The sequence below is a fragment of the Wasmannia auropunctata genome, unplaced genomic scaffold (genome assembly GCF_000956235.1).
Source record: "Wasmannia auropunctata unplaced genomic scaffold, wasmannia.A_1.0 LD336064.1, whole genome shotgun sequence".
Classification (NCBI taxonomy): domain Eukaryota; kingdom Metazoa; phylum Arthropoda; class Insecta; order Hymenoptera; family Formicidae; genus Wasmannia; species Wasmannia auropunctata.
The window spans coordinates 2035347-2055151 of NW_012026826.1; the positions used below are offsets into that span (position 1 = coordinate 2035347).

Below are 19805 nucleotides of genomic sequence, written 5' to 3' on the forward strand. Positions count from 1 at the left end.
TTGTTCGTACGCCTATACTGCAATGAGAATCGAATTTTCGTTTATTCTTAACTTCTTACTATTTAATCTGGTTACCATCACCGGATTTCTGTATAGGCCACCCATACTGTTTTCTCCGTGCATGAATATTTGATTTTGAGCACTTCTTACAAAAATAAGCAGTTTCATATATAGGTATTACTGAAATACAAATGTGACTATAACTTGCCAGTGTTGTGTTGCCAGTTCCTCTGGTGCTACTTTACGCGCATTTGCTGACGCGGTGCCGCCGATACTACTATAATACAGTACAAGGAAGTCGCGTACTCGACATATATACGAAACATCGCGAACTGTTTTTATAATTAATACCACACGAACTGCGGGCTCTGTTTGTGGCGTTCTATCGTTCGAAGCATCAATTAACCCTCGCAAACTATTCGCGATATCGTCGGCTTCCTGTGTGATAAACAGCCGCTGCGGTCGCACTAATTGTAAAATTCCCCCCTTCCCGAGGAGTTGCAGTCCCTGTGCGAAAGTGCTTGAATGAGTATATCTGTCTTAATAATTTTAAAATTATATATTTGAATGTTTGGTTTGCTGTTTGCAGCAAAAAAATATTCTTAAGAAAAAAAAAGAAAAGATCATGGAGGCATCTCCCTCTCCACAAAGTGCGAAACAAAGCCAAATAGGTAGCATGTCTAAATGATTTTATCATTGCTTTGTATCTCCGTCGACCAGTCCACCAGTGGGTTCCATATTAGGAAACACCCTGTATATGTACATACAATAATGGGAAAACATGTTTTTTTCCATCAAAGCAAATTACTGCTATGCTCTTCACAAAATTGAAAATATTTCTGAAACGGCGCTACAAATTGCTGTTAATTGATTATGTCACATGTTAGTTTCTTCCGAACAAACATCAACTAACAGTCATGTTATTGTTGGGCGTTTGCTCTGCAAATGTAGAATTACATATAAAATTTTTCTATATAATTTTTGTTTTCAAAAATTCTTTGTTTATCACAGTCTCGACAAAAATAAAATATGAAATGAATATAAAACTCTATAAATATTAGAGTTATAATATTACCTTTTTTACAAGAAAACACATCGAAGTGCCTTCCCTCTCCCTTCGATTTTAATGACCTTTTAATATGAATTATATATTTGAGATCAAAATATAAAACGTGTACTTTTTTTATACGTGCTTATAGGTACTTTTAAGAGATAAAATATTTCTTTGTGAAAAGAATCGGTTATTCTTTCAAAGCGAACATCGATTAAATTATGAAATATAGAACAAAATTGTTAATAATTAATAAATTAATTTTAATAAATTAATAAAAGTTGAATGCTTTCAAAAGTTTTCTATAATAATATAATAAAATTTAAAAAACATTTTTTTATCATTATAAATCTTTTTAAAATCATTCAACTTTATATAAAAAAATTTTTGTCATCTATTATAGTTTAGACAATATTGCAAGACTTGTTACAGTAGCTAATGTTTTTCCTTCTAGTGCACAAAACGATCCATAGGTTTCAGATGGGATGTGAACTTCAGAGACTCGCTTCTTTTATTCACGGGAAGAACAGGACACTTGTGCGCACATTTTAGGTCATCACGTGATTAATGCTACTCGAAAACGATACCAAAACGATATTCGCCCCGAAAAAAATAATTGATTTTCTTTCAAAGAAATGTTGTACCCTCTAAAAATGCATATAAAAAAATACCCATATTTTAATCTCGAATACAACGTACATTAAAAGCTCATCAAAGTCGGAGCATTTCCATGTGTATTCTTGTTAGATATGTTATTGATAATTGCTGATAAAACAACATACATAGATAAACGACTGCATTTCAAAACGCCAAATAATAATATTCGTTGTCGTCAAAACGTAATTTTGAAAAACGATATGTCAAACAAGTTTCAAGTTCAATACCTCCGTTTCCTTCAATCCAATCTAATAATCATACAATAAATTTTATCTCTCAACTTCGTTATCTGTCAACAAGTTATCATAAAAACATTATCTAATCGTTTAAAATTATTAAATGGATTCAAATATTTATACAAAAAAATGTATATATATATATATATATATATACCTATATATAAAACCCTAAAGAAACGAATAATCCATGTTATCTCCTTAAGCAAGTTTCGGCAAGTTGATCAGTATTGCTCGTTTTAGGGAATAGTCAATCCCCAAGTTTGCATCACATCCTCTTGACTCATGGGCCACAATCTTTTCAGTAACACCCATCCGGTTTTCTGTGTACTCAGCAAATACTGATTTTCGGGATCGTGCAGGTGTGAGTAAGCGCCCATTACCAGACTCTGGCATATCCTGGCGCACACGCTGATCTTGAGAATTTTTTTTTCCATGTCGGTCAACTTCTTGATCTTCTCATAGCCCTCCACAACGTGTTTACCCATCCCCACGTCGGCCGTTTGCAGGATCATGTAGCAAAGAACTATAGCTAACTCGAAAACGCGACAAGTCCTGTGAGAGTCACCGAAATCGATCACGGCGGCAATGTCCTTGCCGTCGGGACTCACAATAATGTTGTGCTCATTCAGATCACCATGTATGACAGTTTGCTCCAGTTGATCCATGATCGGCAGCACCTCCCTCTGAAAACTCACGATCACGTCGTGCGCCAGCTGCTTGTCCAACGAGCTCTTGATCGCGTACGTGAACTGCTGTACTCGCGGCACCGAAGTCAACATCCACATTGATCTGTGATTGTCGCAGGCGGGATGATTGAAGCCCATGAGGATTTCGTCGATTCTTGCGGTGAAGCTGCCGACGTTGCGCAACAATTCGTCGGTTATATTCACGTGGTACAGCAGCTCACCGGGACGGTAGACCAGCAGTCTCACGGCGTACTTCTCCATGGTATTCTTGCTCTTCAGCGTCTCCAGAGAAAAGTATGTGCCATTCACGTTCTTGACCGGTAACGGGCAGCAGACGTTTCGCTGATTGAGAAAAATCATAAGCTCAGTCTGCGCCTCGATCACGTCGGTCTTGCGGGAATCCAAGGAGTTGATCACCTTGAGGACGTAGCCGGCCTTCTCCGGGCTAATCACGTGCGGATTCGCAGTCGTCCCATCACACATCACGTGGTAATTGCGGTCGTCGTAAGCGTTAATTTCGCGCACGCTCGTCGCCCTCATGCCATAGAGCTGCTCCAACAGGGCGACTGCCATCTCCTCGGTCACGGGCGGACGTATATGTTGGCCTGGGATGAGCAGCGTGTCGTTGTACTCCATGTTGCTCGCGGTGCACGGCGCAAAAATAGCCGCGAGTTATTAAGGGGGGAAGCCGGGTCGATGAAAAAGAGAAATGTATGTCCCCTGCGCGGCGAAGAGAGAGAGAGAGCGAGAGGAAGGGCGTTTGGAACGGCGAGTAAAGGCCGTGGCTGGAATATATCTTCTTTGTTCTTCGGCTGATTAATTGTTAAACTGTACAGACACAAGCTACAGCTGTAGAATTTTGCGTATTAATGTAAAAGTGTTGGAACAATTTATCAATTGATTGGAGCACAACGTCGGTGGGGTAAAAAGATAAATTGCAATTGATAAAATTTATATTTAAAGGTTGATATTGTTGCGATGAGACGAAACGTGTGTAATATTCGTTTCTTTACAAATGGCAACTGCATTATTTCATTAACAATATATTTAATGCACTAACATGCATACACACACCTTTAATTTAATATTTAATTTTAAGCACATCGGAAAATAATTCAATTAAATAACTCAGTTGAAGGAAATAATGTAGCTGAACTTATTACTTTCTTTTACAAGATAAAAAAAAATATTTTTCCATGTGTAATTTGTTCAACAAGGGCAATAAATAGGAAATTTTAAACATCTTTAAAACAAAACGTGCATCTATAGAAACAATGTACGTGATAGCAAACGGATATTCGTGGTCGTGGACATATATATGTAAACGTATCGACTCACCCAAGTGAAGGACGTGTTTATTCGACCGAAGGAAGCGGCAAACTAAGTTCTCAAACGGACGGAGCAGTTTGCCGTGCTAGGCGAGCGATCGTGTGCGCAGGGAGCGTAGTCCACGCTCAATCATCGTTGACATACAGCACAACTGGAGGGTACAAACGCGCAATGATATTTACATCAGTGTAATTGGGCATACAGCACACGATGCAGCACGATACAGCGTATCGCGGTGACTAAATGACTCAATCTTATCGTGGCCGATAAAAACCAACGGAGATAGCGTTTGTGCACCCAACTATGTTGTTACCTCCGAGATTCATTGAACCGCAGGAGCTTACTTGATTTGCAAAACACTGATGGAGCTAAATCCGGTATCGCTCTTTCGCGAAGAAATATATATATATACGCTTGTTAGACAGTATTGGAATTTCTTCATCAAACTCATATTATTTTTTACAATGCAATTTATAATATATTTATATTTATATTTACAAATAAATTCTTTTCGTATATACAAAAGTGATATAAATCTTTTAAAATATGGTCACAGAAAACTTTGTGGGAGGAAGATTTAAAATTGTTTCAGTCCTCTTTACATTTTTTCATTACGACGAAATATACTGAACTTTGTAACTGAGGCAACTTTAATTCTGCATGCACGTCTTGTAAAAATTTTTATATAAAAAAAAGATTACTTATAATAAATACTTGTTCTATAACCTCCAGAATATTTATATATGTACATATATTCAATATGCATCACAGCTTTTTTTACATTCGGTACAAATTCATTCCTGCATTAATAGCTGAAAACAAGTATCGAATGTACACAAGGCCGACGGTATTCTCTCCATTAATTTTATAATATACAAAGCTTCTAATATATATTTCTGTTTCTTTAACTCGTGTATGAGTATTTTCGCATGTCTCTCAATGCCAGTTAGGGACTCGTTTATAAAGACATGTTCAATTATCTGTTTGTATACAACGTGATCTGGTCTAAACAATGCTGTTAGATCATTTAGGAAAAGTTTCTCCAGTACTAATGATGGTAGCACAATAGTCTGGAAAAACAAAGTTATGGAATTAAAAATACGTTTTAGGAGTTAACTGTTCGTACGCGAATGGACAGATGGGCCAGAGACAGAGAAAGAGAAAGAGAGAGAAGAAAAACAAGAAAAAAAGACACTAACCTGTTGTTCTTTAATGAGATTTACTGCTTCTTCATGCATCGACACGTTCTGAGAGCATAATCTTATGTAGAGGCTTTGTACAAAGCTAATGTGATCTTGTTCGAGCTCCAAGAACTGTTTGAGGATCTGTATTACAAAAGCATTTAAATAAATAATTTACTTATAATAAAAAAAAAGAATAATGCAATTTGTTATAGTACCTCCTTAGATGTTAATAATTTAATGAGTTCCTCATACTCTTGTAATATCCTTTTTTCAAAATCAGGTGTATTCGTTTCTATAAGCGCAGCTATCACTTTCATCATTTTCAAAATTGGATGGTTATCTATCGTGATATGATCTGGCATATTAAATTTCGGCCACTGCAATATTATTCTTTTCACTTGCTGATATTGCTCTAAATTATTGATTTGATTAAACCGTTTATGAAATAATTTAAATCGATCTTCCTCTGTTACGCACTCAGCAATGGTACGATCAAGTGAAAGAACAGTTTGTTCTTGCGATATTCCTTCGTATCTAATTTTATCCTTCTTATCGCTGTTTGCTTCCATGCTATCATCGGAAAAATCACCCCAATCATCCGTCCATTCTACGGCATCAATATCATCTGAGATAGCCATTTTTAGATCCTCATCTGCCTTAGAATTTGATGGAGTATTATTAACATCGATATATTCTGCAGAATCTTGCTCTTCATTTATGAATTTCGAAGTTTTCGCAGTCTTTTCATCGGAATATACATGGATACTACTCTGTCCCATTTCTAAAGTACTTATATCTTTTATTTCCGCTTGTTTTACACTAGTAACTTGTGCTCCACCGAGTAAATAACTCTGCCAATATTGTAACGCTTTAACAATATCACATTCTTCAGACTTTTGTGCTGCAACTATCATAATTTTCATTAGGTCTAATGGATTGTATAAATACAACTTTTCACAATCAGTGTACAATTTCTTATACAGCTCTAATGAATAGTAGTAAAGCGCAGTCTGAATATACAATTCAGTTTGCGGTAAATCCGTAAAGATTGCCTGAGCATCCAAGAGGCAATCTCTATTTAAACTCAATAGATACGCCATACCAAGTAACCAATCGTCTGGCATAGTGTGCTTTGCACATTCTAGAAGCACTGAAATTAATAAAATAATGTAGTGTGTAAAATTTTGTAATCTTTGTTACACAAAATGTAATTCATTTCAAAAATGTAATTTTTGTTGAATATTTTTAATAACGCGTGATACTTACAATGATTAATGTCACTTATTTCTAGACCATAACAGGAGGATTCACTCAATATGGTAATTCTTAAAAGCGCTCGGCAACATTTTAACTTCGTATTTTCTATATCTATCATAGAATACTTATTATATCTTGTCTCATTAACACTTATCCTACACAATCCGTGTAAAGATTCATAATAGCATGGAAAACTTTGAAGATTGGCATCTTCCTCGGTTTGTTCAATCTCAGATTCATGTTGTGTACTAGTTTCTAAATCATTTTTGAAGTTAAGATTCAGTCTAGATTTCCAAAAATTTGTATTACTGATATTTCTTATCAAGCCAAATGTAGATTCTTTCATGATGTTAGCTGAATTTCTAACAATTCCTGTTGAAGTTTCCAACATTTTTGGAACAAACTCTTTCACTTCTATCTGTGGCTGTAAATTATATAATAATGTTACTTTTTTATATCTTGCATTGTAAGAGAAATATTAACGTTAGTATCTCTCATTGAAATAAATTTCTTTTACCGTTGTCATGGCATCTGTAAAATCATCATCGCTTGTATCACTTTCTTCATCTTTTAAACTTTCAAATTCCGCAGAGGGCATCCACAATTCCAAATTCTTATGCAGCATTTGTATTTCCAACAAATGTACGTGTTCTAAAGCATTACCCAATATATCACTGGGACCATTATTTACTGCAAACCATAGACACTTTTGCCTAACTTTTAAATCCCGATAATTATCACAACGTCCCAAATTTAAACAAATTTCCCAGGCAGAAAGATAATTGTTTTTTGCTAATTGCATACATATCGTGGCACATGTATTATAATCTTCAATCTGCAAAATAAAAAATTAAAAAAAAACGATATATATTATCAATCTTTATGTTTTAATTGTCAAATAACTCTTGAAATTAAATTATAAAGAAAATACATGTAGAAAAAAACAGCTGCATCTCACCTCAAGTGCTTTTTTAGCTATCAGTTCCGAAATCTTTCCTTCGCGAAGTCGACTGTTATTTCCTTCAATTCGTAAATAAGTTGCTAACGTTAATAACTTTTGTCGATTTCTGTAAGCGTCTCTTTGATTATTTAAACAGTGTTCGATCAAAGTTAATCTATCTACTGTTAATCTAACTTGAAGGGGTAATATATCAATATGGAATTCATTCAATATTTGAAGCGACTTAATAAGATCATATTCTTCTTTAATTTTTACGTTATCATCTTCGATAAGATCGAGGCAAGTCCTGGAACAATTATTCGCTTATATAGTATATATGTTATGTTTCAGAACACAGTTACATATAATTTATCATTATGTTAACGAGATACTTACTTAGCTAATTCCATGTGTGGATCCGTAAGCGTTCTTGAACCATTAAAATATTCTTTAGACACTTCTAATATAAGGTCAACCGCTTTCTCGTATGATACTTTTAACAAAGATTTCTCATTTTTCTTAGTTTCTATTAAGGTAGCACAATTACGAATAGTACATTTAATTCTTGAAAGTAAGCGGGCCGAAACGCATATTTCGAAACAGGTTTCAACAGCAATACATGAAAAGATCAATCCATGTATATCTAACATGTCGTTTAATAATTGTGCCCATTCCCTTTCATCTGGCGGTAGCAAACTGAAATAATCGATACATTCTCACGTCTATTATAAAAATCACACAATTAATGTTTGTAAAAATTATAATACAACCTTTTATTTAAACTTCTTGCTGTTTGAACTAACAGTGATCTAGCAACATCAGGATCGTTTCTGTTCTCTCGTATAAATTTTAACGTTGTTTTTACACCGTATTTGCTTAAAAGTTTAACGCAATCAAGTTCTCCTTCACATTCTTCTAATAAGTTGCATATTGAATTTGTCATTTTTCCACCATCATCTTTCGATATTGAATCCAAGATAGCTTTCGCTTTTTCATACATGTCAAGATCGTCACAGGCATATATGCAATCTAAAGCTAAAGTGGCAACATCATCTATCAATTCAATTATTTCAATGTCTTGCGTCTGTTTTAAATACTCGAAAAATTTAACTGGAAACATCAAATCGTCTTTGCTTAAGCAGATTAGGTAATCACTTAATAAGCATTTCTGAAGACCTCCACCCTAAAATTTTAAACAATGTTTTAAAATGTTACATGTATACTTATAATTTCAGTAATGAAAAATGTAGCTATACATACCAAATATTGATGCCTTCGTTTAATAAAAGGCAATAAAAGATTTTTTATATTTTCAACAAAATTAACTTCGTTGGATGTACTCATCAAAAGTTTTATCTTCTCCATGTTGCTCAATTTCTCAAATTTATCTAATGTCATATCCTCCAGATGTACTATATATACAAGATCGTTTAAAGTTTCCAATTCTAATAACAAATCTTCCAGGCCTTTAATATTATGAGATTTTCCAATTTTAACTAATTGTAAAGCATTGTCTACTAAAAAGCTATTTTTTTCTATTTCATAAGCACGAGTCTTATACCATTTTTGCAATAAATCAGATGTAAGTTGTTTGTTTCTAAAAGAAAAATAATGATGATTAGATTATATAAAGAAGAAAACGTAGATAATGTAACAAAGTTCTTACTTATATATGAACAATGAAGGATCCAACTCATATAATATTTCTGATGATCGATCGTCTAAATCGAGATTTATTATTTCGTTAAGCTCATATTTTTCTGACCAATCTTTTTGTCGCAATTCACGTTGATCTAATAAAAATAATTGACCTTCTGAATCGCATTCTGGTAGCAGTTTTTGATAATCTAATGTATTCAGAGTTTCTGGAAAGAAACTAATAATTGCTAGCCAATGAGGCAACAAACTTTCTCCATAATAGGTAAACATAATTTCAACAGCTCGGTAATCACTATCTTTGGCAAATCTGTAATTTAAAAATTATTTGTCACAAAATAAAAGTATATATAATATTTCTTAAATCAATGACAAGATAAAAGTATTTCAGAAATCGGTGATAAGATATGTAAGTATATTACCTTATTGCATTTTCAACAGGTGATAATCTTCGAAACTCTTCGTAAAATTCTTTTTTGTATTTGAGTGGAGACTCTAATATAATTTCATACGTGAGTAATTTGTCTAAATGATTTAGAAGTTTCCTCCGATACTTAATTAAATCTTTCTGGGCCTCAGACAAATTTTTTATGTCTATTTTTTCAAGCATTTCATTGACTTTCTGCACCTAATTAATGATTTCCAAATTGAATTAAATCAAATTACCCTTATAAACCAATTTTGTTTACTGTATAATATGTAATTAATGTACCTTTTATGAAATATATTATCATAAATAGTTTTATTTACCTGTCTTAAATTTATAGTGATTTGATCTAGTGCTTGCCAATCGTTGTCTGTATCAGGAGTTACAAATTTGTCATTGTCGCAAGTATCGATAGCTATTAAAGTTTCTAGATTTGCGCCTCTCAATCCGAAATTTAACAGTTCCCTTGCAGCTTCCATAGTATCGGGGACGCGTACAACGCATTCATTCAAGACCCACGATCTTTTGCTTATTTTACTTAAATGTTCTGCAATGGCATTCAAGGATAATTCTGATTTTCTCCACTGCGTTTGATACACCAGATCTGTATCCAAATTATATGTGTTTGCTAAAGCTAAAGCTTCTTCGTATTCCTAAAATGAAGCCTCTTAGTTATTTAATACAGTGCTATCCAGAATTTGTACTTTTTGCTCGAAATTGAAATGTCGATTGAAGTGTCGATATCTATGCCTCATATTATCGCATTCCTACTTTTCACTTCATAACTGCTTTTTTGTAGCATGCAACGCTCGGTTTCATGGACGAGACTAGTCGAAAAATCGTTAAAAATTTTACATGTGTCATATTACTTAAAACAAATACATTTACAATAATACCTCACACGGAAAAATATTTTGGCAGACTAGTACTATTAATTATTTATATATTCCGTTTTGTTGTATATTTTACACGTATTTTAAACATATGTATAAAACTATATTTATACATATATTACCTATATACCTATATTTTTTGTAATTATATATATTAAGAATAATAGTATCTTTATATTAGATAGTAATAATATGAATTTAATTAATGAAAACATACGTTAAAAATTTCGAATCTCCGACTACCTAGTCTTTGAAACCGTTTTTTTAACTGAAAGCGCGTTGCGCTACGAGAAAACGGTTATAAAGTGAGTAGGAACAGCAATAGGTACACAGATACATTTCAATTTCAAGCCCAAAAGTACATATCCTAGACAGTTTTCTGATTTAATACATAAAAATTGACTAATAAACCAAATTTAATAGAACTATTTATACAAATACCTCAATGTCTATTTTCCTAGAATAGAGTTCTTCCGGAGTCGTACTTTTTAAGCCCAAAATTCTATAAGTTCGATGCAATATTTTCGATTTTTTTCTCTTTGGTTGAAATCTTTCAATATCGGTTATTGAATACAACGTACTTTGTACCAAATTCGTAGTATAATTTAATATAGTAACAGGTTCCAACTCGTCGTCATCCTTCTCGCTTTCAGACGAGGCTTCTTTATCATAAAATAAAAAACATTGTTTTTATTATCTAAATTATTTTCTAACACATTTAAAAAATGTCTAAATACATTTCTTTATTTTTAATAGAGATCATGTATAAAGTGCGATTAGTTAATAAATTATCATATTATATATAAAATAGTTACTGCATAAATGATAAAAATAGTAAAGTATAAATATGTTATGAACAAACCTGATAAATGACCATCGTTGGGTTCTCTACTTCGTTTTTTACTTGTAATAAAGGTTTCGCAATCTAAACATAAAAATCCTTTTTCTAAACCAAGCTCGCATACTTGTGGTTGTCCTGCTAGAAATTCTGGACTAACGCCAAGTAGATTTTTCAAATTCCACGTGGAGCAGACTGAAGTGGAGCCTGAATATCGAGCTATTATTATAGCCTTAAAAAAATGTTTATTTTGAAATACAATAGTAATTATTTTATTAAAAATTAATATTTAAAAAATGTTAAATTAAATAATTCAATTTATAACATTATATATATATAAATAGCTAATTGTAAGATATATTACCTGATCAGACCACCAACCAATATCAATTGGATGAAATTCAGTAAATCCTAGTGGAAATTTTTTAGATTTGGTAAGTCCCAAAGGGTTAGGTATATTATACTCCGGTTGCTCAGACAACTTCCATTTTTTTTGTAATACTAAATTTGGCAAACCCCACAGCGAGACTAAACCATCTGTATGCAGGCACACCAGAAACTCGCCATTTGGTGAAATTTTTATTGAAAATATAATCGATTCAGATTGAAAACTAAAGATTGGGATTAAATTCCATATAGAAAACCTCGAATTGCTGGTAGCAGAGTCTTCAAATGTAAATGATAATTTGCAATATGGATAATCATTCAAGAGTCGCCATGAAGTTAATCCAGACTCGGATGCAGCGGACTGAAACAATATATAAATTATAATTATATTTTCAAGATTATGTATCATACTTGTAGATATATAAAATTCATTAATTTATTTACTTACAGTCAATTTTTGAGTTATCATATTTCCAGCAACATAAAACAAGTTGTGTTTTTTATCATAGGCAACGACGTTGACACCATTTTTGTAAAAATTGCCGAAAGAAAAGTCGTAATTTGCGCTGAAGCCACTTGTAGAAATATGATAAGAACTGAGCAATCCACTGTACGAAATTAAAATGAATTCATAGGCCCATTTTTCATTCGTTATTCTTGGCTTAAGGAACAACATGGATGCGATAGCGTCGCCAGCTTCAAGAATATGAGGGCTTGACGAAATCGTTTTTGGACTTATGTTAAAGATATTATTTCCTAGTGCATTGTAAAAGGACGTATAACCGCTACTAGATGCCAATACTAAAATCATTCCGTCAGGACTCCAAGCAAGCTTACGCCATTGAGGAAAGGCATCCTTTGGAGCTAGAAAATACAATTAACACTTCATGCATGGAACATAAAAAATGTTAAGTTAACAGTACAATATTAATTTACCAGATGCCTTCCCTACTATAGAGGAATATTCATCTTTGGCCTTTCGTATCTCAATGATGTTCTCCTGTAAAATAGCAAGTACCCGACCGTGATCCCCGACCGCAAACTTCCACGGTAGCGTGAGACTAACTTGTTGCGAGATGCTCTCAGGTAGGGAGTACCTGTTGTTGAGGTACCTGAGGGCATTTTTTATTGTGCCAGTAGCCGGGAGGACAGCCGCGTCGTTCTTGCATTTCTGAAATATGGAATACTTTCGTGATACGGCTACGATAATGTTTTAATCTTGCAATTTCCTTCTGCCCGCAATCTGACATGTTGAACTTACTATCAATTCCGGTTCCTGCTTGCGAACGAAATATTCTAATAGTTCGTATAGTATCGGCTCGTTTGACGTTTCGTCCACGTTGCTCATTTTGTCACTACACGACTACGACACACACATAACCTAACCTAACCCTCTGAGAATTATAAACGAAATCACGTAAAAGCCATTGAGTATATAATACACTCAAAGGTAAAAGCAGAAACTCTTCCACAGTATAACCACAGTATAACCAATAGGTCCACTTCGTGTCGGCGCCTTTGATTTTCTTTTCCAGATCACGTGAGCATCTACTATGTTAAATCCAGGATCGAATTGAGAAAAGTGCCTCACAAGTAATAAAACAGATAAGTAATAATATGGATTCGATACAGTAAATCAATAAATTCAATGTATGAATCAAATAAAACGTTTCATTAGTAACAATTATTCGTAGGAGTGATCACTAAAGAAAATTTCTGATGTATTTTCTTATAAATTGTTTGCACATATGTATGTATGTACGTTCCTATCGTCTTACATTTCATTGGATCCAACCCAAAACAAAAGTTGCGCGGCGATACCTGCGCGAAGATTCAATTTTTCGCTGAGTGGACCTACTGGTTATACGGCCGTCGTTTAAGGCGAGTCCATAGGCACGTCAACGAAATAAGATAATATGCAGTTGTAAAGATTTCTTCAAAATGACAGAACAAAATTGAAAATCCTTTTACAGTATTGAAATAGACATAAAATGTACTTTGGGGACGAAGGAATTTGTAGTAAAAAAATTTTTTTAATTACCTTTTTGGGGTATCATAACCTATCATTTGATGTAAACATTTCATTAATGTAGAAGTTCTGTAGCTCATATGTACAAAATGCTTACATCCCCCAAATCGGATTATTTGCACGAATAATACAAAATCTTTTGAGTTACGATTGAAAGTCTAGGAAAAAAGAAATCCTTACAACTGCAAATTATGGTAATTTGTACGCTTAGCTAAGGTAAAGACAGCAAAATTGCATCTAGCAATAAGTGTCGGATTTTGCAACAGATGGCACTTCAATAAGTTAGATAAGGAAATTGCACGTGTTTGAGTGAGACAAAAGAGATTGTAAAAAGTTTATTTAAAGATACCACTGACAAGAGTCTATTTTATCGACCTCGTGCAAATTTTTCCGATCTTCCAGCAAGGCGATCCTAAACTGGAATTAAATTCCAAAAATGTCGCTGTTTTACCGACGATTTGTAAGTGTGACGACAATGTATGCGTGCGATATTAATATAATAGTGTGTAGTGATGTGTTCATGTTTACTACCATATCGATATCTCATGCATCGTAACAAATTTTCAAGAACATACATCTTTTTTATTAGGCATCCAAGCTTAATTTTATGAACTCAATATTGTTTGCACATGTAATTCGTAATTCCGGCTGATATCATTTTGTACCAACAAACTGCCAAATTTTTGTATGTACAAAGCAAATATTAGCACATGTTGACAGCTCTAGACGCCATGTTGGATTAAGAAAAGGTAACGGAGATCTAATTTTCTTAAATTTTTTTCGTTCTCAGCATAACCTCTATCATTCGGAATTACATTGATGCCTGTACTTTAATCGTGGAGAAGGATTTTTAAATCTGTTGTCTTTAATTATGTTTATTTTGTCATGGAAAATAATCACGTTCGATCGATAAAACAGACAACTTTGGTTCGTCTTAAGTTTTTTGTGTACCATGGCCCTGATGACTGTCGTGTCTGCTGAACGCGCCCATTGTGGCTACGTCACTGGAGCATCGGTGGCGAGTGTGGCGACAGTGGTGACAGTGGCGTTACAGGCGTTGATAGTGTCAATGCATAGACTGATTTCAAAATACACTATACTCGGATATAACCGTCGTTATCAACGAAAGACCGCGTAAAATTCGTTCTAACGTTGACCGTGAAGAACTTACGAAATGTCAGATGGTGAGGACGATTTCATGTGTGAGGAAGAGGAGGATTACGGATTGGTAAGTTTCCCTGCAGAGACCACAGGACCGTCGTTTCATGGAATGTTTCTTCCGGCTCGTAGTGAGGTTAGAATTTCTGGAGCTCTCGCGTATGACATTTAAAAATAGTCCAAAGAGTACCACGAGAAATCCTTCTCGAGCGAATCCGTTTTTCGACAAATTTTCCATTATATATTATACAAACTGATCATTCGTCTGATTAGGTTAGGTTAGGTTATGATAACAATCTGCGGCGTTGAATTAAGTATTTAGTCTAACAACTCTTTGTTGTTAGAGGTCTCGACTAAACCTGCCTAATCACTAATTTGTTTCAGGAGTATTCCGAAGACTCCAACTCTGAACCAGACGTCGATCTAGAAAATCAATATTACAATAGTAAAGCTCTCAAGGAGGATGACCCAAAAGCTGCTTTACAAAGTTTTCAGAAAGTACTGGATCTGGAAGGCGGTGAGAAAGGAGAGTGGGGTTTTAAGGCTTTGAAACAGATGATCAAAATTAATTTTAAACTGGTATCTGAGATATGATTCGTTAGTGCATATTTGTAGCTTTTAGTATATACGGAAATTAAATATAACTTCTTCTTTTTAGTCCAATTATAAAGAGATGATGTCGAGGTACAAACAATTGTTAACTTACATTAAAAGTGCAGTTACTAGAAATCACTCGGAAAAGTCAATAAATTCTATATTGGACTATATTAGTACATCAAAGAATGTAAGTATAATTGAATAAACATATTATGTATTTTGATAAAGTATCTTGATAAATTGTTTTAGTTTTATTAAATTTTCTTATATAAAATTTTTTCTACATTTGCAATTAATTAATATCTTTTTTAAGATGGAGTTATTGCAAGATTTCTATGAAACAACTTTAGATGCATTAAAAGATGCCAAGAATGATAGGTTATGGTTTAAAACAAATACAAAATTGGGAAAACTATATTACGATCGTTCTGATTTTAATAAATTGGCAAAAATATTAAAACAACTTCACCAAAGTTGTCAGGTGAGTATATAAGCAACAGGTAATTGATTACATCATTTATGCACATATTATGTATTTAACTTATCTGATATACTTTTAGACTGATGATGGAGAAGATGATTTGAAGAAAGGAACGCAGTTATTGGAAATTTATGCCTTAGAGATACAGATGTATACAGCACAAAAAAATAATAAGAAATTGAAAACACTTTATGAACAGAGTCTTCATATTAAAAGTGCTATTCCTCATCCACTAATTATGGGTGTTATTAGAGGTAATAACTTGAACGTTTTTCAGAAGCAGCAGTATTTATGCCATTTTATGTAATAATTTTATCAAAGCTGGTTATCTTAAAAAGGCAATGTTATATTTAAAAAGTAATGCAATGTTATTGTTATTTTTTTTTTAAAAACTTGTTACCGTTACTGATTTAAAAAAGTAACGTGTTACCATTATTTTTGAAAAAGTCGTTACTCTTTATTGATTTTAAGAAGTAACATATTACTGTTACTATTTCTTAAAAAGTAACGACTCGTTACTATTTTGTTACTTTTTGTAATATGAAAATAAGTTTAATTAGATTTTAAATTTATATCATTTGATATATTATTAAATATAATAAATATTAAAATTTGAAATTCTTTAAACTAGTCTGTATATAAAGTAAGTTTTTCTTTACATTACTTATTTTTATAGAAATATTAAATTTATTGTTTTTAAATATTAATATCATTATTTAGAATGTATTCCAATATTCATTGTTAGTACTGAAAATCTGTAGTGTATATGTAATGTGAACTATAAATTTTCAATACTGATGATTATCGTAATATAGCCTAAGAGATAGAGTACAAAATATTTAAAAGATAATTAAAAATATATTATTAAAATAAGAAAATAAAAGATACAAAAGTAATGATAAAAATAACAGCAAATTTGTTACCATTACTATCAAAATGTAACAATGTTATAGATAGAAAAGCCTAACGATCGTTACTGAAAAAAGTAAACGAAAATAAAAACTGCGTTACAAGTAACGCATTGCTTTCCAACTCTAAATTTTATAATGTATGTATACTACTTAGAAAAGCAAAATACAAAATGATGAAATGCTTTTTTTTTAGAATGTGGGGGTAAGATGCATTTAAGAGAAGGTGAATTTGAAAGAGCCCATACCGATTTTTTCGAAGCCTTTAAAAATTACGACGAGTCGGGATCACCAAGACGTACAACTTGTTTAAAGTACTTAGTTTTGGCCAACATGTACGTATCTACTTTTCATCACATTATGCTTATTATCTATATTATATTTATATTATATTTATATAATTATAGTATGTACATTGTACATCTATATTGTATTATTATAGGTTAATGAAGTCTGGTATTAATCCATTTGATTCGCAAGAGGCAAAACCATACAAGAACGACCCTGAAATTTTAGCAATGACGAATTTAGTTCATAGTTATCAGAATAATGACATTAATCAGTTTGAATTAATTCTAAAACAAAATAGGAATAATATTATGGATGATCCCTTCATTAGAGAACACATTGAGGATTTATTGCGGAACATACGTACACAGGTATCTTTCACATTTTCAGCTTGCGTTAATATTAACATAAAATTTTTATTTGATAATTTATTAAAATATTTGAGGTAACAAATGTGTATGTCATGTTTATACAATATTTTATTAATGTACACAATTGTTTTAGGTTCTAATCAAGTTGATAAGACCATATACGAGAATTTATATTCCTTTCATAAGTAAGGAATTGAACATTGACGTTTCTGAAGTAGAAAGTCTCTTAGTTTCTTGCATTTTGGACAATACTATTCATGGTCGTATAGATCAGGTGATTATTCTTTAAATTTAGAGCATTTACGAATCTGATTATACATAATTCTTTCTAATCGTATAATATAACTTCTATATTTTTTGCAGGTAAATCAAGTTCTTGAATTGGATAAGAAATCTGTATGTGCCGCGCGTTACAATGCTCTCGATAAATGGGCAGGTCAGTTGCAATCCTTGCATACAGCCATTGTGAACAAAATGTCTTAAGTGACATAATGCACGGTGTGATCCTGCAATAAACACAATCTAATTTTCACTTTGTGTATAGTATATCATAATGCCCTATACAAACATATGAAAAAATGAAATCTATTGTGATATAATAAATTTAGCATTTTAGCACGGGAGTTAATTTTATTTCCATTGAATAAATTATATTATAAATAAATCAAAGTGCCGAGAATTGATGTAAAAAAATATATATATATATATAAATTCAGGAAATTTTAAATTAATCTAACAAATTTTTGCTAAATTTAGGTTGTTAGCTTGTAATGTAGTGCTTTTGATATGACAAAATAATGTCTTTCAGTATGCAAAATTTGTAATCTTGGTATAATCTATAATTTATGATTGCTGTCCATCATGTGTGTATATATGTATGTGTATATATCGTATATACATATGCTACTTCGATATTTTAGTATTTTCGAACAGAATCCACTTCTATGACCTACATAAGAAATGTCGGAATCTGCACAGTTATTTTATAAATTATATGACACTGTTAAAGTCACAAGAACTCCTCTTTACATGGATGGATAAAATATTTGACTTGGCTGATTTTAAAATAGATTTTTAAAAGTCAACTTAGTTGTCTTCCTAATTGATGAAATTACATCTTCCAAATTAGTAATATGTTATATAATGAAATGGATGGAAATTGGTTTCCTGAAAGTTATTATTGGATGTTGCCTATCATACTGCAGTTTTATTAAGTTAATAATTTTTATCTTTTATTCACATTTTAATCTTTATTCACCTAGAAAACAATTCCAGATTTATCATAGAATGATATAAATACTATATATATATATATTTTATTTTTCTTTGGATGTGGTAAAAGCGAAGAATTATCAAAGTAATAAATCCTATTTTTGATAAATAAAGTAACAAAAATAAAAATTCAAATAACTAATAGATTTATATAAATTGGAAATAACTTTAATCAAGTTTAATTAAGACTAAAATTTCAATGTAGAATACAAATAATAATGCGTAATAAGGAGGAATCTCTATTAAATTGCCAAATGCCTGCTTACGAATAACTTTATTTAAAAAAATATATTATAAGGACAGAACATTACAGACATAAATTACGCAAGAAATTTTTGTGTTAATTATGACATAATTGAATCGTTTTCCAGCTATATCAATAATTAAAAATAAATTTCTGCTGGTTATTTCAATATATTAACTGAATCGCGCCATGTTCTGTTTCAGTCAAGCCAATCTCGATTCCCCACAATTATACGATAACAGAGCTTTCAGGTAAAAAATTCTGATGATTATCCGATGATTATCTGATAAATATTATGATGATTCGATAATTGTTCAAACTCTAGTGCCCTGCATAATTTGGAGATCACAGAATACAGATTATCTATATAGATGCGTTTACGGATGATCTTTGCATACTAAAAATTCTACTTTCTTTTAAGTCTCTTAAGAAATTGTATAAAAAATCATGTCTTTATTATTTTAGAATATTCTCGCTGTTTATTTCGATATGACTGGCTTACAAAGAAGACATGATTTGTAAGCCAGTCAATATATTGATTTGTATAATTTCTAAAAATTAATTAAAAGAAAGTAAGAGTAATAATGCAGATCACGCATAATCGCTGTAGGTAATCTGTAGATCGGCATTCCATAGTCTACAAATTATGCGGGACATACACAATAGAGTTTGGGCAATATCGACAATTACCAGAACTTTTGGCATGAAAGGTGCTGTCATCGCAAAATTATGGGAAGTCGAGCTTGGTTTCGACTCGAGCGGGACATGGCTCGATTCAGTCGAGACAATTTAACTGACGGCGAGAATGTAGACACTGCAGAATCTCTCTCCTACAGAGAGAAGGATATCACGTGGGTAGGATGGAAGACGGGATATATGCGAGATACCGTTTTCCTCCCTTCGCCACCCTCCC

General features: G+C 32.5%; 3 protein-coding genes across 3 annotated transcripts; 1 reads left to right on the forward strand and 2 right to left on the reverse strand.

The window, feature by feature from the left end:
• Window positions 1–1382: 1382 nt before the first annotated feature.
• On the reverse strand, window positions 1383–4286 carry LOC105450287 (hydroxylysine kinase). Its single transcript, XM_011690073.1, has one exon. The coding sequence runs from the start codon at window positions 3267–3269 to the stop codon at window positions 2184–2186; it is 1086 nt and encodes a 361-aa protein (XP_011688375.1). The 5' UTR covers window positions 3270–4286; the 3' UTR covers window positions 1383–2183.
• A 93-nt stretch (window positions 4287–4379) lies between these two features.
• On the reverse strand, window positions 4380–13035 carry LOC105450286 (neuroblastoma-amplified sequence-like). Its single transcript, XM_011690072.1, has 18 exons — window positions 12806–13035; window positions 12481–12715; window positions 11993–12408; window positions 11522–11905; window positions 11182–11389; window positions 10761–10981; window positions 9750–10079; window positions 9422–9627; window positions 9010–9309; window positions 8604–8940; window positions 8114–8526; window positions 7740–8039; window positions 7362–7650; window positions 6921–7238; window positions 6413–6827; window positions 5362–6296; window positions 5162–5287; window positions 4380–5032 (listed from the first exon to the last, which is right to left on the reverse strand). Exons 1-18 carry the CDS (start codon window positions 12890–12892, stop codon window positions 4757–4759), a joined length of 5796 nt encoding a protein of 1931 aa, XP_011688374.1. The 5' UTR covers window positions 12893–13035; the 3' UTR covers window positions 4380–4756.
• A 1568-nt stretch (window positions 13036–14603) lies between these two features.
• On the forward strand, window positions 14604–17999 carry LOC105450288 (COP9 signalosome complex subunit 2). Its single transcript, XM_011690074.1, has 9 exons — window positions 14604–14801; window positions 15116–15310; window positions 15390–15515; window positions 15642–15809; window positions 15889–16063; window positions 16914–17052; window positions 17160–17376; window positions 17510–17650; window positions 17740–17999. The coding sequence occupies exons 1-9, from the start codon at window positions 14748–14750 to the stop codon at window positions 17857–17859; spliced, it is 1335 nt and encodes a 444-aa protein (XP_011688376.1). The 5' UTR covers window positions 14604–14747; the 3' UTR covers window positions 17860–17999.
• Window positions 18000–19805: the final 1806 nt, after the last annotated feature.